At 47.5% G+C, this 21,165-nt stretch overlaps 2 protein-coding genes across 7 annotated transcripts in view; one reads left to right on the top strand and one right to left on the bottom strand.

Annotated features, from left to right (window-relative positions):
* The first annotated feature begins 15,648 nt into the window (after positions 1 to 15,648).
* Positions 15,649 to 17,687, top strand: LOC126371944 (actin, muscle-type A2). The gene is made up of 2 exons (XM_050017408.1): positions 15,649 to 15,739; positions 16,323 to 17,687. Exon 2 carries the CDS (start codon positions 16,372 to 16,374, stop codon positions 17,500 to 17,502), a length of 1,131 nt encoding a protein of 376 aa, XP_049873365.1. The 5' UTR covers positions 15,649 to 15,739; positions 16,323 to 16,371; the 3' UTR covers positions 17,503 to 17,687.
* Positions 17,688 to 18,733: 1,046 nt separating this feature from the next.
* The window catches only part of LOC126371942 (calcitonin gene-related peptide type 1 receptor), a 123,851-nt gene continuing 121,419 nt past the window's right edge, over positions 18,734 to 21,165 (bottom strand). For all 6 annotated transcript variants that reach the window (XM_050017399.1, XM_050017403.1, XM_050017401.1 and 3 more), the window contains 6 exons: positions 20,471 to 20,571; positions 20,276 to 20,386; positions 20,098 to 20,198; positions 19,766 to 19,857; positions 18,925 to 19,690; positions 18,734 to 18,843 (listed from right to left, as the gene is read on the bottom strand). In XM_050017399.1, coding sequence (XP_049873356.1) covers positions 18,799 to 18,843; positions 18,925 to 19,690; positions 19,766 to 19,857; positions 20,098 to 20,198; positions 20,276 to 20,386; positions 20,471 to 20,540 — 1,185 coding nt within the window. In that variant the 5' untranslated portion in view covers positions 20,541 to 20,571 and the 3' untranslated portion in view covers positions 18,734 to 18,798. The remainder of the gene's footprint in view (positions 18,844 to 18,924; positions 19,691 to 19,765; positions 19,858 to 20,097; positions 20,199 to 20,275; positions 20,387 to 20,470; positions 20,572 to 21,165) is intronic.

Raw genomic sequence — 21,165 nt, 5'->3', positions numbered from 1 at the left:
CCCTCTTCTTCTTCTTCTTAGGGGAAGGTTTGGAGGTGAGGCCACTAGCAGCCGCGGCTGGGCCTTTACAGGCCGCGGGCGGCGTGGCACGTGTAGTGCCGGCTGCGGTGGCAGTCACCTTCTTCATCATCTTAGGTGCGGCTACGGCGGGGGTCTTCGCTGGTACAGCGGGAGTCCTGGCCGCAGCCGCATACGTTGCCGCATTTCTGCGGTCCGCCGCAAGTGGTGGGCGTAACACCTTGGGAGGCAGGAGCCTATCCTCCAGACCTGCCAGTTTCGCGTCAACCAAAAAGCCAACTTGGCTGATGATTCGCGCGGCAAGGTCCTCATCCTTATCGGACACGGCTCGACTGCTCTCAGGCGGCGGCGGGTCCGTTGTTCTGGCCGGCTTGGCGCGCACTACTCTGGGAGCCGGCTCCGGGAGCGGGCTCTCGGAGACAGACGACGTCTCCATTTGAGGTGCAGGCGCTGTCGCTGGCTGCGTCATATCCTGAGACGCGCCAAATGAGTTTCTCATTTGACGCATCTCCAGCCGAAGGGACTCTATCTCCTTCTGCTGATCGTCCAGCGCTTTCTGCAGGCGGGAGTTCTGGGCCTGCAGATTGCGCGTCTCCTCGTTCGCCGTCGTGGAGCGGAGAACGTCCAGGACCTGGACGATCAGCTTCGCGGAGTCCTTGAGGGCGCGAACGAAGGTGCCCTTCAGTCGACCTGACTTGGCAGCCACGCTCTCGACCACCGCGGCCGCGTCTTTCGCCCTCTGGTACAGATCGGCGACCGTTTCTGTACCAGGATCTGCGTCGGGATCGCGTACCGCTGACTCCGCGTCAGCATCCGGCAGTGTGCCGGAGCTTCGGAGGCAGAAGACCTTCTTGGCCGATTCGGCCACCTCCTTCTCGGCCTGAAGCAAGAGCTCCTCCCGCATGGCGCGGTTGAGCTCCGCTTTGGCCCTGGCAAGGCCAACGTATTCCCCAGTGGTTGGAGGGCGACCTCTACCTCGCTTGGCCCGCGCCCTCATGACGGGTGAACCGAGCTCCGTTACCGAAGCTCGGTCCCCCTCGTCAGAGGACGGGTCCGAGAGCACGACTGTTTTCCGCTTACGCCACAGTGTGCCCTCTGGGAGGGAGGCCACGCTCTCCATGGAGCATACGGTCCGTAGACTACTTGTTTCATCCGAGGATGAAACAAGGCTAGGACCGGTTCGTCTGGTCCGTCTCTGGGCTTTTGGCCCAGGGACAGCATCGGTAGCACTTGGTGCTGGAGTCATGTCAGGGGTTATGCGCTCCAACACCACCCGCGCTTCGGAAAGCGCAGATGGTGTTGACGCGCGAGAGTCATATCCGGTAGGGGCGTTTAACGCCGAGTCCGTCTCAGGTTCACGGGAGCTCTGTGAGCCCACGAAGCGTTCGCAGTCCCCCCCACATACGATTGGGGACCTTGAACCGGATTCACCGGTTTCCCGGCTGCCGGCGTGGGTAATATTAACTTTCTTGAGCGCTTTCTTCATTTTGTAGCTGTACCTCAGCAGGCGGTCTCTTTTATTTACCAGGGTGAGCTCCCTGGGGTGCCCTAACGGCCTGAGCGTCAGACCATACAGCCCCTCGCCGGGCACCACAAACTTAGGCTTACGGTGATTTTTTCAGAGGTTGTCTTCCTCGCGGCCCCCTCCGCTCAGTGCGGAGGCGGCCCCCGTTCCAGACAGCATTGCGTCTGGGCTACGGGTCGGGCCGACGGTGGCCGAAGCCATTGCCCGGCATTGCTGCCGGACCCGCCGCCCCTGCCAACGGTGGGGCCGAAGCCCCTGTCATCTGGCCGGAGCCAGAGACGCCGTCGGATAGTCGCCCTCCTGTGTCCACTCTGCGCACCACCTCGTCCCTGCAGAGGGCCACGAGCGAGAGCGACTCCACCACGCTGTTTTGGTCCGCGCCGGCCGAAGCCGGTACCCCCCCCATTACTGGGAGGGCATTCCCCTATCCGCCACCTGGGGACGCGCCCGATGGGAGATCAGCAACTCCACACGGGAACCTAACCTAACCTAACCTAACCTAACCTAACCTAACCTAACCTAACCTAACCTAACCTAACCTAACCTAACCTAACCTAACCTTTTTTTTTTTTTTTTTTTTTTTTTTTTTTTTTACGTTGGGAAATGCGTTACGCATACCACGCCGCCCGGGGGGACGACGTGGTTATGTGGGACTCCCCGGGTGTCGCCACCCGGTATACCCACTAAAACCCAACGGTGTTCCATCTCGTCCACTGTGTTGCCGGGACCCGGGAATCGCCGAAGCATACTTCCGCGACCCGGCAGTGGATGGCCTGTTAGGCCCCGCCTCGTTCAGGGTGAGTGGCGTGCGCGGAACACGCACGCAACGCCGACTCGAGCCAGATGGTAAGTGGAACGACAGACTCCCCCGAGTCTGCCGCCCGTGGCTCCTACGGTGATGGTCTCCGTAGTTGCGCCCTCTCGGGTCTTATCGTCCCTGGGTCTCCCCTGATGTGCCCTCCTCCTCAAGTCCAGTGCACACAGGGAGAGACCCGCATCGTTGTTAGGGCGGTAGATGGCCGACATCCGCCCGCCGTCTCCGCCCTGGTCGTCTGCGGCGCGCGGGATCAGTGGAAGTTGCTTCCCTCACCCGCTCCGCATCCTCCTTGGCCCGCATCACAGCCTCACAGAAGGTGAGAACTGTTTTCCACGACCTTTCGCTGTCAACCATGGCCTGGACCACAGCGGGCAGCGAGAGGTCGCGCCCCACCACAGCGCCAAGTTCGACGCGCTGCTCCGCCCAGGCTGGACACTCTTCCAACGTATGTTGGGCCGTGTCCACGAGGCAGTTGTCACAGTGGTGACATCTAGCGGTTGGTTCCCTCCCGATCAAGTGCAGATACTTTCCAAAGCATCCATGCCCGGAAAGCATCTGCGACAATCGGTATGTGAGGGAACCGTGCCGCCTGTCCACCCACTGGATCAGCACGGGACGTACTGCCTCGACCACTCTCAGGCCAGCACTAGGCGTTTCCAGCCTGCGCTGCCACTCCTCCAGAGCTGCCTGGCGCAGCTCCTCCCGTCGGCCTTCTACCTCCCTTGGAGCTGGATAGGCTCCTTGGGAACGCGCCTCCTCACGCCAGTGGAACACTGACGCGAGGGCCCTCGCGTCCAAGTCCCATGGCAATGTTCCTGCCAGTAGGCAGGCCGCCTCGTGGGATAGTGTGCAGTACCCCCTGGCCACCCTGATCGCTATCGTTCTCTGCGAACTTCGCAGGAGAGCGATGGTACGGCGATTCAGGGTGTCTGCCCAGATGGGGGCCCCGTAAAGGGCCATGGACCGCACGACTCCCATGTACAGTCTCCTACAGGCATTGCCAGGGCCCGAAATATTCGGGAGGAGCCTGCTAAACCTAACCTAACCTAACCTAACCTAACCTAACCTAACCTAACCTAAACCTAAACCTAAACCTAAACCTAAACCTAAACCTAAACCTAAACCTAAACCTAAACCTAAACCTAAACCTAAACCTAAACCTAAACCTAAACCTAAACCTAAACCTAAACCTAAACCTAAACCTAAACCTAAACCTAAACCTAAACCTAAACCTAAACCTAAACCTAAACCTAAACCTAAACCTAAACCTAAACCTAAACCTAAACCTAAACCTAAACCTAAACCTAAACCTAAACCTAAACCTAAACCTAAACCTAAACCTAAACCTAAACCTAAACCTAAACCTAAACCTAAACCTAAACCTAAACCTAAACCTAAACCTAAACCTAAACCTAAACCTAAACCTAAACCTAAACCTAAACCTAAACCTAAACCTAAACCTAAACCTAAACCTAAACCTAAACCTAAACCTAAACCTAAACCTAAACCTAAACCTAAACCTAAACCTAAACCTAAACCTAAACCTAAACCTAAACCTAAACCTAAACCTAAACCTAAACCTAAACCTAAACCTAAACCTAAACCTAAACCTAAACCTAAACCTAAACCTAAACCTAAACCTAAACCTAAACCTAAACCTAAACCTAAACCTAAACCTAAACCTAAACCTAAACCTAAACCTAAACCTAAACCTAAACCTAAACCTAAACCTAAACCTAAACCTAAACCTAAACCTAAACCTAAACCTAAACCTAAACCTAAACCTAAACCTAAACCTAAACCTAAACCTAAACCTAAACCTAAACCTAAACCTAAACCTAAACCTAAACCTAAACCTAAACCTAAACCTAAACCTAAACCTAAACCTAAACCTAAACCTAAACCTAAACCTAAACCTAAAGCTTGCTTGCTTGCTTGCTTGCTTGCTTGCTTGCTTGCTTGCTTGCTTGCTTGCTTGCTTGCTTGGGTTTTTTATAATCGGGTTTTTAGAGTTGGGATTTTTAGGTTTCGTTTTTTTATAATCGGGTTTGTAGAGTTGGGATTTTTAGGTTTCGGTTTTTTGGTAGGTTTAGGTTTTTTTAGGTTTGGAATTTGTTGGGATTTTTATTTGTTAGATTTGAGATTTTCTTTCAGGTTGGAAATTGTTAGGTTTGGGTTTTTTAGGTTTGGGTTTGGGTTTTTTAGGTTTGGGTTTGGGTTTTTTAGGTTTGGGTTTGGGTTTTTTAGGTTTGGGTTTGCGTTTTTTAGGGTTGGAATTTTTAGGGTTGGAATTTTTAGGGTTTGGGTTTTAGGTTTGGGTTTTATAGGTTTGGGTTTTTTAGATTTGGATCATTTAGGGTTGGGTTTTTCATAATCGGGTTTTTAGAGTTGGGATTGTTAGGTTTCGTTTTTTTATAATCGGGTTTTTATAGTTGGGATTTTTAGGTTTCGGTTTCTTGGTAGGTTTAGGTTTTTTTAGGTTTGGAATTTGTTGGGTTTTTTATTTGTTAGATTTGAGATTTTCTTTCAGGTTAGGAAATTGTTGGGTTTGGAATTTGTTTGGTTTGGAAATTGTTGGGTTTGGAATTTGTTAGGTTTGGAATTTGTTAGGTTTGGAATTTGTTGGGTTTGGAATTTGTTAGGTTTGGAATTTGTGGGGTTTGGAATTTGTTAGGTTTGGAATTTGTTAGGTTTGGAATTTGTTAGGTTTGGAATTTGTAAGGTTTGGACTTTGTTAGGTTTGTAATTTGTTAGGTTTGGACTTTGTTAGGTTTGTAATTTGTTAGGTTTGGACTTTGTTAGGTTTGGAATTTGTTAGGTTTAGACTTTGTTAGGTTTGGAATTTGTTAGGTTTGGAATTTGTTAGGTTTGGAAATTGTTAGGTTTGGGTTTTTTTAAGTTTGGGTTTTTTGGTTTGGGTTTTTTAGGTTTGGGTTTTTTAGGTTTGGGTTTTTTAGGGTTGGAATTTTTAGGGTTTGGGTTTTAGGTTTGGGTTTTATAGGTTTGGGTCATTTAGGGTTGGGTTTTTCATAATCGGGTTTTTAGAGTTGGGATTTTTAGGTTTCGTTTTTTTATAATCGGGTTTTTAGAGTTGGGATTTTTAGGTTTCGGTTTCTTGGTAGGTTTAGGTTTTTTTAGGTTTGGAATTTGTTGGGTTTTTTTATTTGTTAGATTTGAGATTTTCTTTCAGGTTAGGAAATTGTTGGGTTTGGAATTTGTTTGGTTTGGAAATTGTTGGATTTGGAATTTGTTAGGTTTGGAATTTGTTAGGTTTGGAATTTGTGGGGTTTGGAATTTGTTAGGTTTGGAATTTGTTAGGTTTGGAATTTGTTAGGTTTGGAATTTGTTAGGTTTGGAATTTGTTAGGTTTGGACTTTGTTAGGTTTGTAATTTGTTAGGTTTGGACTTTGTTAGGTTTGTAATTTGTTAGGTTTGGACTTTGTTAGGTTTGGAATTTGTTAGGTTTGGAATTTTTTTTAGTTTTATTTATTTAGGTTTCAGTTTAGTTAGTTTTTGCTTTTATTAGGTATGGGTTTTCTTTGATTTGGGTTTCATTTTGGTTACGTTTGAATATTATTTTTTGATTTGTGTTATTATTAGTATAGAAAATTGCGTAATTCACTCTACTGCATCAAAATTTTATGGAAGCCTGTCTTTTTTATTGTATTATATGGTAGCCCACGTCTTCCCAAAAATTTTAAGACCACTCCCGTGGCTCTAGGACGCCGGGAAAGCAAAAATTTTGCCTTCCCACCCACCCTGTTGCGATTTATTAGGAAGCCTCGGTCACATATCTGTATAGAGAAATCTTCTCACAACTTTATTAATCATCAGATTTCTAATTTACTTTTTTTTTGTTTGAGAAGCCAAGAAAATTATTAGTCATTTATTTACTTATTTACCTATTTACTTATTTTCTTATATATTTTGGTTTCATTAGGGTTCCGTTGCTAAATGGTATAAAATGGAACCCTTTTTACCGACTTTAAAAAAGGAGGAGGTTCTCAATATTTTTTTTTTTATGTTTGTTCTTTCATAACTTCGTTGTATATGAAACGATTTTGATAATTCTTTTTTTCGAAAGGAAATATACCCAACGTGGTCCCTTGTCAAGGAAGTCAGGGTCTGATGATGGCAGACCAGAGAAATAAAGGGGAATTTTCAAAAATCGTAGGGGCGACTAGTGCGTTTGTAAGGTCAAATTAATCGGATCAGTCTCTAGGCCCCGGAAAAACTTCCTGACCTTCGGAAAGTGGTCAGCATCAGGGAGACACCCTATGGCCTGGCAAAACTATAAAACCTGGCGCAATTTTTCTTTCACAAAACGTATTTAAATCTTGATCAAATCCAATCGCCGGTGAAAAAAACAAAATGGCGGAAAAACAAGATGGCCGCCATACAAAATTTTGATTATTTTGGAAGAAGCCCCTATGGGTAACAATAATGTATGTGGCGCTTGCTCAAAACGTCATGTAGAGTACAGAAATACTATCTGGTCACCAAAACTGCTCCGCATCAGAGAGACACCCTACGGCCTGGCAAAACTATCGCACGTGAACCAATTTTTCTTTCACGACACCTATTTAATCTTGGTTAAATTCCGTCGCGGGTGAAAAAAAAACATAATGGCGGAAAAACAAGATGGCCGCCATAAATAATTTTGTTTTTCCAGGAAACGTCTCGGGGGTATAAAATATATATCGGGGTTGTGATCGGAACGTCATGTAGTGTATGGAAATACTTTCCGATTTTCAAAAACTGCTCCGCATCAGGGTGACACCCTACGTCCTGGCAAAACTATCGCACCTGAACCAATTTTTTTTTCACGAAACCTATTTAAATCTTGCTCGAATTTAATGGCCGGTGAAAACAAAACAAAATGGCGAAACAACAAGATGGCCGCCATACAAAATTTTGTTTTTCCAGAAAATGTCTCGGGGGTAAAAATAATGTATAGGGATGTGATCGGAAAGTCATCTTTGAAAACTGCTCCGCATCAGGGAGACATCCTACGGCCTGGCAAACCTATTGCACCTGGATTTTTTTTGTTTCCAAGACACCTATTTAAATCTTGGTCAAATTCTGTCACCGGTGAAAAATAAACAAAATGGCGGAAAAACAAGATGGCCGCCATACAAAGACGTAGGTGGGACTGTTTCGAACAAACAAGACTACCACGCGAAATCTAGTGTATATACAGGGTGTTAGCGACATCGTAAAGAAAACTTTGAGGGATGATTGAGGCCATGATTTTGAGCTGATATCAAGTGGAATTTTCCGTCGCAAAAGAAAATGGAAAATAATAAAAAAAAAACACAAAAAAATCATGAATTTTCCGACAGAAAATCTCATATGTTTGAAAAATATATGAATCGGTACCTCGTTGTAGCATTTACTTGGCACCGACTTCAAAATTATAAAATTAAGTAGCTAATTGAAAATACACACGTACTTATTACTTTGTGCAAAGTAGACTTTTTTTGTTAAAAATTTTATTTCACTGATTCATGTCACCTAAAATTTTTCTCATTAACAGTGGCTGCATGTTGATTTCTCGCTTGCGTGAAGTCAGTTTCAACAACAAGTGAAGCTTCAGAATGTAATATTTCTTATATGGCATTTACACAGAATTATGTTATAGCAAATCATATCAGGATATTACTATCTGGCTCGACACGGTGTTTTTTTTTTAAAAAAAAAACAGCAATTATCGTGTTTTAATTATAATATAATTAATATTGGTTTCCCTATTAAGTGTATAATTTTAGTTTACAACAAGGTGATTTGTGCTATCCAAATAAGTTATGTCGCTGCCTATGAAGTTCGTTGAACATGCGCATATTTCTAAACTGGTAGTAGAACTTGCTCGTCTTCTTGATGCGGCCCAGATGCTGCAGCATGCGGATCGCCGGCAGCACCCGCGACATGGCGGTGGCGGCCGTGTCGCCCATGCAGAACAACCACGTCGCCTCTATGTATGCTGCAAACACACGACCACGTACAACGGAGTGCATTTTACGAAGTTATTGAGAAATATATGGGCATCAATAATTTCAGCCTTACTTGGTAGTGGATTTATCCTTATAGTATCAAGGACGTTGTACTTGTGAAAGTGGATGTAACAGCTAGCGGCATCCATGTAGCAGTGGTTCTTGAACATAAACCCCGGCAGCAGCGTGTTGGTGGGCCGGCTGCCGCACACCGGGCTGTAGATGTCCGGGCATTTCTGTGAACACGGAGTGTCTGTGAACCTGGTGGGTAGTGGTCGAACCCGGTGTTGCTTTATGTCCAACGGTTAAATGATTCTTTATGTAGCTACAAGTGAATAATTTTGTAAATTGGCAGGAATGTGGTACCTTTCCAAGGACCTGCTAGAAGTACGTTACAGTATCAAAGCAAGTTTTTATTATAGACTTAGTTCTTAAATAAAATTCTTAAAAATTGTCGAAATAACTAACTAGGTTTGATACCTCTGGACACTTGTGATAGCAGCTCGAAAGTAAGGGCACGTACATGAAGCTAGTGTTAACTACCGCAGGTTTTTTCGTAAAGGGCTCGTATATGATGACAGGGCCCATCCTCTTCACTAACGCGCGTCGCGTGATCTTGTGCATTGTTGGTTTTACGTCACGAATCGGCATGGGGATCGTATGAGTCGTCTTGAAGAAATTTTCTATAGTGTGGTTGGGGTTGCCATCGAAATCAAACAAGCTTCCGTTCACGATCATTACAATATTTCTCTTTGAAGGTCTCTTTTCTTTTTCAGGAAACCTTCTGCGAGTTTTGTCGCTGCTTGATTGTGACGGAAACGGATTCATTTCCGTATTAGCGTCCTCAAACCCCTCTGCAGTGATATTAGTGGGTGTATCATAACTTCCTTCATCGTCTCCGTCTCTTGTTGCTGTTTCTATAACGGCTTCATTAACTTCTGCGGAAGGGCGTAAAGAGCTACAAACGTAAAGGTCGGTTTCGAAAAATATTCGTGTTTTATGACAATTATATTTCCACAGCTTGCAGTTGTTAGAAAAAAGTCTGATTTTAAACCCTGCGCCGTATTGCCTGATACCACAAACTGCAGTTTCATTAACTTCGAAAGAACAATTAAACTCAGCGCATCGCGTTTTGTTTATTTTAATAGAACCGTCGGGTTCCGATGCCTTAACAAATATGCCGAGTTTCGTTGGGGCAGCACTGGGGGATTTAACAACACTTGTTTTATCTGGTGAAGCGATTTTCATTGTTTTTATAGATATCGGCAAGCTACTGCAAAGGTCAAGGTCAGTCTCAAAAAATTGTAATGTATTCAAGCAATTGTATTTCCAAAGTTCGCACTTGTTTAAAAAAAGTTTAGTTTTAAATACTCTGGTACGTTGTCTGATACCACAAACGATGTTGTTTGCGATTTCAAAAGAGCATTGAAGGTCATAGCAATGTTTTTTATTTATTTTATGTTTGGCTGAATGTGAATTTGCCTTAACATGGCTGTCAGAGTTGGCAAGTGGTGGAACTTCTACGATATGTTCGTCCTCGTCTAGTACGAGCTTGTCACTTGGTGATTGTCTTGTTTCATTTGAGTTGTATAAAGTACTGCATATGTAACCATACGTTTCTATGAATCTTCGTTTGAAACGACAGTTGTATTTATGAAGTTCGCATTGGTTTATAAAACGCCTGACTTTAAACCCGTGGTTGTGTTGAGACATGGCGCACACGGCCGCGCTGTCGGGGTGCGACGCGCACTTTATATTATCACATTGTGTTTCAATGTTTTGTCTCGGCTCATTTAGTTCAGTGCTTGGATTAGATTTCGGCGGCTTATGAATGTGTTTGCGTGCACAGTATTTCAATTTAATTATTTTGTATGCTGTAAATATACAAATTAGATATTGAAACTCTTAAAAATAGTCGCTAGCAATATAAACGTTCACAATACTATTGTCACTTGCAGCCAGCTCGTCGTCCGCTCCCGCGGGCACCGGGCGCTGCCCGGGGCGGTGCCAAGCATGTTCGTGAATACGATCAACCAACTTCCATATATGATGTTTGACTAATGTACTTAATTATTGTTTTGTTAGGACATTGCTGGCAGATAATTATCTAAGGAAGTGGCGCTAATATGGCGACTGTAAGGGTCCTCACCGTATGGCGGCCCTGACACCAGGGTGGGTGAGGTCGGTCATCTTACAATCCACACGGGAGAAGAAGGAGAACGACTGTTGACCACCAGAGGAAGAAGTAAACTTATGATAAGCATGTGTTGCTATATTTGTGAGTTTTAAGTAACTACTTAAAATAATATTTCGTACCATTTTTGTAATCCTCAACTTGACATCCATATTGTAATAGTTCGCATTTGTTTGTGAATACTTTAAAATCGTGTTTTCCTTGTGTTTTCCTCACGCCACATGTGTTCTCAGTTTGGTTTTCATGTGTGAGACACTCCTGCAGCTGCTTACAGTATTTTTGTTTCATCAATGCTCCATTTTTCGCAGACGAAAAGTAAACAAGACACACAAGTAAAGGTAGACCTTTCATTATATTTGAACTTGCTACTGACAAGATACAAAAGTTTGCGTCAGGCTTCAACACAGACTCGTATAATGTGTTGGGTCAGTGTCATACACTCATTATGAAAGGGCTGCGCGTGCGCCGGCGAGGCTACTGCCACGTCCGGTCCCGGTTGTCGACTGCCAATCAAAAGTGGACGGAGTTCACAACTACGTACGGCTACGCACGGCGATATGTTTATGATCTAAGATCAAATAGGCTTTTTAGGGTTTCATATGCTTTTGTTTACTTGAACACTATTAAAGAAGTATGAATATTATATTAGGCCGACAAGTTGCGTCTCTTTTTTTGGGGTCAGGTAGCATAAACAACTTGTGTGGATGAACGGGGAGCGCTGTGGGCTGTCAGCGTGTCGAGGGTCGGTGTGTATTTGTGAAGTCTGCTGCTGGCTGCTGGCTGCTGGCCCCTCTGGCCGACGCGAGATTAACAAACGACTAAAGGGTTTAATCTTTCGAACGCCGGAACGCGGATCTCGACCAGACACAATGTAAAATCTATTGTGTCTGGTATCTCGGCATATGAGAGGTTAAAGATTATTTTTTCCTTTTCATCTTTTATTTATTTTACTAACACTAGGTATAGTTTGCTGTAACTAATAAAACTGATTACCAAAATAAAATTTATGTTTTGTTTCGATATTGCCTCACACTTAGTCAATCATTCAAGTCTAGAGAACCCTAAAATAAAAACAAAGGGTGCCCTTGGCGGTGCCCCGTGGTCGCTCGTTAATCAGGCGCAGGCGATGTCGTTAAACCGGGCCGTCATGCTGTTTGCTCTGATTGGAATTGTTTAATGTTCAATCAGACTTCATTTCGTTTGTCATCAAGAAATAGGTTTTAATTACGACTTCGTCAAGCTGTTCACAATATTTTAGTTCTCAAGGTGAATAAAAGGGTTTCCAGTATTAAGTGGTTAGCCTGTCGAAAAACACAGAATAATGCCGTAAGATTATTAGGACCGTTATTTTGATAGTACCTATGTCGCACAGTGAGCGCTGACTGCCGCGGGGCGGCCTCGCGACGCTACGAGACGCGGTAGTAATGCTGCGCACGCAAGGCAGACAAGCGGGAGGAATCTACACTAAGTATCTGCAATACAAATATACTCGTAGTGAATGCTAACCGAGATAAATGTACAAGTATCTGAATCTTATAATTATACATACACAGCGACACGCCTGTATCCTGTGCCGGCAACGTTTCAATCCCATGCAATAGGTGGCGAGCCTATTGCCATACATAAAATCTCTAGGTCACATCAAAAATATACTTCACAAATTATAATGTGCGAGCTGTGTGCGCGTGCGCAGATAAAGTTGTCCAACTGTTGCAGTGACTCTTCGTGCTGACATATATGTATCACGTGACACCTGCACAGACAACACTCTTCATAAGCAATAGAATCCACTATTGCGAGCAGCTCGAGCCAGAGGGCGTCCCGGGAAAATTATAAATTAAAAATCCAGATGTGATTATTTTTAGTATTCCGTTGCAAAATGGGAGCTAATGGTTACTTACTAGATCCTTTGGTTGGTACGTCAGGCCGACTCTGTCCTGTTATGGGATGTATATTTTGTTCCGTAATCGGCCAACATTGTGTGATGGCGGAATTCCTAACAAATAATACAAATTACGAAAAGTGATTTTTAACGTTATTTTGTTTTTGCTCTGTAGGACGAAAGGATTTTAACTGTTATTATTAAGTAACAACTGAACCTATTTATACTTATTGTCATTTGCCGAAAATGCCAATAACTACTTGGCCGAACAAATGCAAAGGGCACTCTCCCGGCATATAAGTCAACAGGCCTGAGGGTGCCCAGCTGGGCGCGACTCGGTGTGGTTCGAATGCGATAAGCGCGGAATGAGGGTTATCTAACATCAACTACGCCAGAGGGTCCTGAAGTATTTGTTGCCGTAAGCAGTTTGGCCGCCTTTATGGCCAGAGTAATCCGGTCGTCAGGATCGTATATTTATTTATTTATTTATTTATTTAGATAGGTATACCAACAGTACACATATTGTAAAGTTATAAAATACAAGTCTTAAATTAGTCTAAGTATAAGTATATAGTAAGTAGTAGTAGTGTATAGTGTAGTAAGTGTATGTAGTAGTAGTAGTATTAGTATAAGTCTTATATTAATTACATCCTTCGGGCGCCGATATTATTCAGTGCCGTCTTTAAGCGCGGCGTATTCAAAAGCCGCAACTACCAGTGTGGGTTTGGGTGGGAACATGATAAATATAACGATGTGGTGCAGCCGAGCTCGCTGAGCAGCTCGATGTGTTGCAGCGGGTGACATAAGGCCATCGTGACGACACAAATACTGTGGAATCAATCGGTCGCGCGTTGCACTGCTTATTTAGAGTCGCGCGCGTCGCCGCTATTCCTGGCCTATTGCTATTCACAGCACTATTACAATAGTTAGACATATTGTGATAGAGCTGTACTTACTGCTATTTTTTACCGAAAGTAGCACGCTTGAGTCGCGCCGGATGGGGGGCGGGTGAACTAAACGGCATATACGTGCACCTGTAGCTGCCGCCGCGTCCGCTGCACGTGGTGCTGCGCTGCACGACAGGGAAATGTGTACTCGATGTAGTACGAAACGTTACAAGCTTTTCTTCTTCTAAATACACAAACTTACGCTCTTTCTTAATGGGGTGGGCAGAGCTAGGTACAAGTATACAGAAGGCAACTTGCAGTTTCTTTCTCTAAATGGTACTCAGTTTGATAATTAATTAATGTTGTAGTTGGTTGTTATTTGCTGAAATATTCAGGAATTTTTTTTTTTTATTTATACGACTTTTCAATGACCGGACGATAGACAGATGAAATCATTCTTCTGTTCTTGTTAACGTCCAGTACGACAGACGGGCAATGTAAGCTGTATTAGATAAAATCATTCTATGATTGTTTAATGTTCTTCCCGAAGTCTGAAATTAACTTACTTATAATCAGGTGGGCAGCACACAGTCTCGCAACATGAGAATGACAAAGTCCTAACTGGTAATCAAAATTTGGAGCCTCACACGTCGACGCGGCGTAATAAGTAATAACATACCTACACATGCGCCGGCTGGCCGCGTCTCTCATCTGCGCCGCCGCTCCTAACTCGACCTTCTCTGCTTTGAGATAGTGATTATATTTCTTTGAAACTTAAAATTCTGATGTTTACGATGCGGAAGAATTTTCACCTGCTTTCAGCCATAAACCAGCACGGGCCTCCGTGGGGCCGTGACTGTGTGGGTATACTTTGTACTTAATTCAGGAATGTGTCTTTTATTCACGTCTGTAATGCAGGTAATGACCCAGCACCGCAATAGGTACCTACCTATTTAATAATTATTATAGACGCAGTTTATAATTAAAAGATTAACTTTTCCTGTCGTACGAAAAAGGTAAGTTCGGTAAGTCTTCGTAAGATCAACCTACGCCCACAAACGCACGCTCGCGTTCATAATTCCTATCAGGGTTGGCAGAGCCACAAGTCCTCAATAAAACTACTTGCAGACACTCTTGATATTCGTCCCAAGATGGACATGATGAACCGCATGATGACCAGTTATCAGCTCATCGCCGTAAGATGCAGCTCATCACTCCGGAAGGGCCATTCTGTGCCTACAATTGGGTCGCACTTTTAACACTATTCATCATCTCTTCAGGGTTATTTCGTTTTTCACAGGGTCCGCTAACCTAACCTGATGAAGACTCATGGAGAAGTCATGTTTTTGTCTAGCTTTAAATTATTGTAGCGAATTGAAAATGGGCTCCCGTAGATCTTTATGTATACTTACGTAACAAGTAGATAGGTACCTACATAGTTCTGAAGAGTTGTGATTGACGTCATGAGAAGTAGAAGTATGGTGACGTCACCCTCTCAGCGCCCATCCAGTTGGCCACTCTTCTTCTCTTATTGTCTGTTATGACATGCCCGGGGATGACAAGCAGCTGAACATATTCTATTGTTTCTGTAGATACTCATAATGGGGTAGTCAGAGGTACGTACATCCATCGCAAGATGAACCAAGTAGTAGTGGTGGGTGGTGAGCCCTACCGCCGTCTACTCACAATGGTAGTCCCAGTGTAGTAAAACCTACAAATCATAAAAAAAAACTTACTTAGGTATGTTAGATATTACGAGAATTTGTAGTTTGCATACAAATAGATGCCTGTGTAAGAAGCAACTAAAGTCAAACGTCGCCGCCCGTGGTGGCCACGAAGCCCTCCTGTTGTTACTCCATCATCAGACCGCCACCAGACTCACCATATGGTGACTTTAAGAAAGGGTTCGTTAAGACGAGTGAAACGAGTTCAAGCTAGACGAGCCACGTGTCCAGTGGACCCACCAGTGCAGTGGGTGATGGCGGTGAGCACATCGTCAGCGTTTATTCTGGGTCCGCGTGATAGACTACCTATCTGTTTCCTATATTAATAGAGAAGTTCAGCTAACACTCCTTTACATCTATTTATGGCTCATTCAGAATAATAAGTAACAATTAGTCAACAAGTTTTGTTCCCAGACCAAGCATGGGACTATTGATGTGGTTTTCTTCAAACTCTTTTGGAATGTGCGTGAGATGTAGAGATTTAAGCGGTTCTAGATGGAATTAGTAGCAGAGGTGTGGGGTCGCGACCCCGGCACCGCGTGAGCGTGGTGCTATTTGCGCACCGCGGCGCGGACATGGTCGTACATGGGCTGCAGCGCGGCGGCGGGCGCGCCATGTAGGGCGCTGCGCGGCGGCCCGCGCCGCTATATAGCCGCGTGCCGGCCCGCCGCGCTCACTGCCGCCGCTGCCTGCGCCCGCGCCGTGAGTCTCAGCCGTGTGCCTTATCAGTGCTCGTTTAGTGCTAATATTAGTGCCTGCTTGCCGCCTGGATTGTTTCAGTGTTTCTTGCACCTCGCTATCATTGAACGCAGCACCGCACCGGGTGACTTCAGCAGTCACGCCGGCGCAGCTTTGCGGGTGTAGCTCTAGCGACCGCTCGGTTTGAATTTCCGCTCCAGTGAGTGCTAACAATCGCAATGTGGCTTGCAGAATAGCTACATAACGTTACAGTTGACCGTTACTAACTGCTACCGAACGATATAACACTAAATAATGCCCTCGCTATCAGGCCATTGAAGTGGCTTTATTTAGTTTCATAATTATAATCATTCCTTGGATGTGATATCCATTCAATACAAAATGGATGTTTTCAACCACAGCTGACAATGTGGCTTTAAATGACTTTTGAAGTACGTAGACATTAATAACCCTAGTGTAATGACACATGTATTTAAAAGCATCATTTTACAAATCTGCGACCTGCTTGCTTTCACGATACTCTACTAATACTACACTTGGAATATTGAGGGGATTGTGATAAGTGACAAGTATCTTATTGTTCCAGAGTCGAGTTGAAGTGTGATCAGTGAGCGTCGTAGCCCCCCTCAGCGAAGATGTGTGATGACGATGCGGGCGCGCTGGTGGTGGACAACGGGTCCGGCATGTGCAAGGCGGGGTTCGCGGGCGACGACGCGCCGCGCGCCGTGTTCCCGTCCATAGTGGGCCGCCCCAGACACCAGGGCGTCATGGTCGGCATGGGTCAGAAGGACTCCTACGTTGGGGACGAGGCCCAGAGCAAGAGAGGTATCCTCACCCTGAAGTATCCCATCGAGCACGGCATCATCACCAACTGGGACGACATGGAGAAGATCTGGCATCACACCTTCTACAATGAACTGCGTGTAGCCCCCGAGGAGCATCCCATCCTGCTGACGGAAGCGCCGCTAAACCCGAAGGCGAATCGCGAGAAAATGACCCAGATCATGTTCGAGACGTTCAACTGCCCCGCCATGTATGTGGCCATCCAGGCCGTGCTCTCCCTGTACGCGTCCGGCCGCACCACCGGCATCGTGCTGGACTCCGGTGACGGTGTCTCCCACACTGTGCCCATCTATGAAGGCTACGCCCTGCCCCACGCCATCCTCCGTCTGGACTTGGCTGGCCGCGACTTGACCGACTACCTCATGAAGATCCTCACAGAGAGGGGCTACTCCTTCACTACCACCGCTGAGAGGGAAATCGTCCGCGACATCAAGGAGAAGCTATGTTATGTTGCGTTGGACTTTGAGCAGGAGATGCAGACGGCCGCCGCCTCCACCTCCCTGGAGAAGTCGTACGAACTTCCCGACGGTCAGGTCATCACCATCGGCAACGAGCGTTTCCGTTGTCCCGAGGCCCTCTTCCAGCCTTCCTTCCTGGGTATGGAATCCTGCGGTATCCACGAGACCGTGTACAACTCCATCATGAAGTGCGACGTGGACATCCGTAAGGACCTGTACGCCAACACAGTACTATCCGGCGGCACCACCATGTACCCAGGTATCGCCGACAGGATGCAGAAGGAGATCACCGCCCTCGCTCCCTCCACCATCAAGATCAAGATCATCGCTCCCCCGGAGAGGAAGTACTCCGTATGGATCGGTGGTTCCATCCTGGCCTCCCTATCCACCTTCCAGCAGATGTGGATCTCCAAGCAGGAGTACGACGAGTCTGGCCCGGGCATCGTGCACCGCAAGTGCTTCTAAGCGCCGCCCGCCGTCAGCAGTCAGCTGCCAGCCGTCAGCTGCAGCTCGCCTCCTCTCACGTTTTGTACTGTCGCTCTACAAATGTATTTATTTTGCACTCGCTCTCGGAGACTGTACGCTCTTGCGTTTTGTGTAAGTGAGATAATTTAAGCTATTATGATTTAATTATAATTTTTGTTACTGTTTTGCATGTTTTATTGTCCCTGTTGCAATCACCGCAATGTTACCATATAAGGCGCGTGGCGCGCGCCGGTATAAATACACCTCACATTGGCACGCCGACTCAGTCGCCAATTAATTTATAGATTAGAGACAATACTGATCGGAAGATCGTTACTCACCGCCCCTCGTCGCGTCGCGCACGCGCACTGCTATTTATAATTGACTAGGGATTTTAAATCAGTCTACTTACAAACATAAACTCACGAACACAAAAAGATAATCCCTACTTGGGTCGGTAGAGATGCAAGTCCTAGAACAAACGCCGTGGCTGTCCCGTCCCAAGATATAATAATGTGATGAGCTGGACTTATCACCACCATCATCCTCCATCTACTGAGGATGATTAAACCAGACTGTACGTGACTGTACAGTGACAGGTGATTAATAATACTACCTAATATATTTTCTAGTTAAGAGAGGTATGATAGTCAGACGCCAGACACTGAGTAGAGACCGTTGGTTAACTATGTCTCATTGAGATGATATATTACCTACTCATCTCAATGATGAGTAATGTGACATCGTTATGGCATGAATGCACAAATTAAAATAGATACACATGTCAGTCACGTGCGCACGAGTGCACCGTCGCGCGTCTAGTTTCACAGGATCAAATAAAACGACACATCCGTAACACTTTTGTATTTACATTTACACATTATTTACATCCATTTACAAGATCCGTGATCCACTATATTATCAAACGCAATAAATAAAAAAAACTCAACGCGCGCAGACGCCACGCGCACGCGACGGGCGCGAGTGAGCGGCGCGTGGCGTGCGCGTGACGTCACCACAACAACGATCGCGGAGGCGAGGGCGGCTCCCTCCACCGACAGGTACCCGTATGACACGTTCCTACTGATCCACAACATTTACAATATGTACACTAATAACGATAGCACAACAATTGGTACAAAACTAGTTTATCGTCCACGGGGGCGGCGGCGCTCAGAGCAGGCGCGTGTCGGGCGGCGGCGCGTCGTCGTCGCTGTCGCACTGGAAGCGGATGACGCGCGCGTGCGGCCGCGCCGGGGGCTCGGCCCCTGCGCCGGCCGCGCCGCCCGCCGCCAGTCACACCTTGTCCTCGGCCGCGCCCGGCGCCGCCGACCGCACGAACTGCAACAGCGCGCGAGCGTGAGGCGCGCGCGCGGCGGGCCGGGCTCGGGCCGCGCCCCGCCGCGCGCGCCGGGTACTCACCGACACCGTCGTGTTGGTGGTGGAGTTGGCTCGCGGCCGGAACGTCAGCACGCGCCAGCGCCGCCGCAGCTGCGCGAGCACCTCGCCGTTGCAGAAGCAATACAGCACGGCGACGCACAGCCCCTGCAGCGACGTGCTCAGCGCCGACACGTACTCGTATGCGAGCCACCAGGACGCCGTGCGCGGCGGCCGGAACGGCGTGAGCAGGTACTGCAGGCCGAGCAGCGGCGCCAGCAGGCAGGTGGCGCGCAGCGCGTGCAGCGCCGTGGCCGAGGGCCGCTGCGCGCCCGCCGGGCCGCCGCCGGCCCGCAGCTTGGTGCACAGCACGCGCACGATGTTGCACAGGAAGCCGAGGTTGAGCAGCACGGCGACGCACACGAGCACGGCCAGCTCGGGCCGCGGCGCGCCCTCGTCCATCCAGCACAGCGGGTCGTCGGCGGCGGCGCGGCGCGCGGCGTTGAGCGCGGCCGGCGGCACGGGCAGCAGCCAGCCGGCCGCCAGCAGCGCCCGCAGCAGCCGCCGCTCCGACACGAACGCGCTCACCAGCACCGTGTGCAGGTACACGCCCTCGCACAGCATCCACGTGTAGTTGGTGAGCAGCGCGTACTGCAGCGTGGCGTTGAGCGCGCGGCACCAGCCCGGCGACGCCTCCAGCGTGTCGGGCGCGCGCACCACCAGCCCGTACCACGCCAGCCACAGCGCGTTGTTGGCCGCGAACGACGCGAACAGGTTCATGTGCACGGTGATGCGCGCGCAGCGCAGGCTCCTGCAACACACGCGCCGCGTCAGCCCTAGCGCTGCTCGCCCCCCTCCCCCTGCCGCCGCTCCGGCTGACACTCACTTGAAGTAGAAGAGGATGCCGAGCGACAGCAGCAGCGCCACCAGCGACACGCTGTAGCCCGCCTCGTACACCGCGATGATCTCGCTCACGTCCTGCAACACAGCGCGCGTTACACCCTGCACCTACACTACACAATGTGTACAAAACACTAACATTATCATACTCGCACATTTGGTGTTTACCAGCAAATTAACAAAGTGTATACTAACATACGTATATGTACGTCTTAGTTAGAGATATATATATACACATGCAAAGACACACACACACGCGGTTAGAGCGGGGGCGAAAGCGGGGGGTGGGGGGTGGCGAGGTTGTGTACTGATACCGACATCCTCGGGCTTGACGCAGGTGGTGTAGTTGGACCAGGGCCGGCCGGTCTCCGGGTGCGTCCACCACGTGCCGGTCGCCGTACACTCCTTGTGCGCCCATACTGGAACCAATGAATACGACATAAAAGTAGGGAGGAGTGAGGGAGGGAGGCGAGTGAGTGCGTAGATGCATACGCACGCTCAGGTCGGAAGCCGGGCACGAAGTCGGGGCAGGCGGCGTAGGCGGTGCTGTTGGCGGGCGTGGGCGGCCAACACCGCCACTGGTCGAACGTGCCCTCGCAGTATACGCCTGCAACAGAACAGGGGTGGGCAGAGTAGTACACGGCCAGCACGTGGATGTAGTGGTTACGGGCGGCAGTGCAGCAGTAGGTACCTGGCGGCGGCGCGGTCTGGTTGTTGGCGAGCGCGCACGCCACGCGGTCCTCTTCTTCGTTAGGGTTCATGGTGTCATCGCCGCCGCTGCCGCGCCATCACCTGCGACAATACACACAACAAACATAAAAAATACTAATCTTACTTCAATAGGTAACAATGTTTATAGGTAATAACCTTTTTCAAAGTTTCTGTTTAGCTAAGCCGCAGTGGAGCAGCGTGGAGAAGGATCATCCGGTTGATTGGTGGAAGCCTGTGCTCAACAGTGAGACGTACGAACATAGTACGTTCTATTTAACTATGGGTCTAAACTATCCAAAGATGAATCCTGCATATCACTGAGGCGTGATTTCTAAAAAAAAAAAAAAAAATAGCAATAAATAAATAGTTAAATAATCGTAAAAACAAGCACCTTGCGTTAAAGTACAGCTGTATGTGCCATCTCCCTGCCAGCCCCGCAACAAGCGGCATTGTAACTCCATTATAAAGTCAGAAAGATTTCTTCACACTTGGTTCACAACCCGCTTAGGTAATATTAAATGTAGCGACGCGCGGCACAATCTGCGTTTCTATTTAAATGGTAATTCTCGCGGGCGTCGGTCGCGTGTCGTGTGTCGAGACGATGCCTTTCAGATCTGTAGCCGTAGCACGGCACCCGCATATCACGCGCATAACTTACGTATACTTATTTCACTT

This window comes from Pectinophora gossypiella, chromosome 13, assembly GCF_024362695.1.
Source record: "Pectinophora gossypiella chromosome 13, ilPecGoss1.1, whole genome shotgun sequence".
NCBI classification, from domain to species: Eukaryota; Metazoa; Arthropoda; class Insecta; order Lepidoptera; family Gelechiidae; genus Pectinophora; species Pectinophora gossypiella.
Note: the sequence above shows the minus strand (reverse complement) of the source record. Positions and strands in the feature narration are given on the sequence as shown.

Coding starts and splice junctions, on each gene's coding strand:
- LOC126371944 (XM_050017408.1), top strand. CDS start 16,372: ATGTGTGATGACGATGCGGGCGCGCTGGTGGTGGACAACGGGTCCGGC.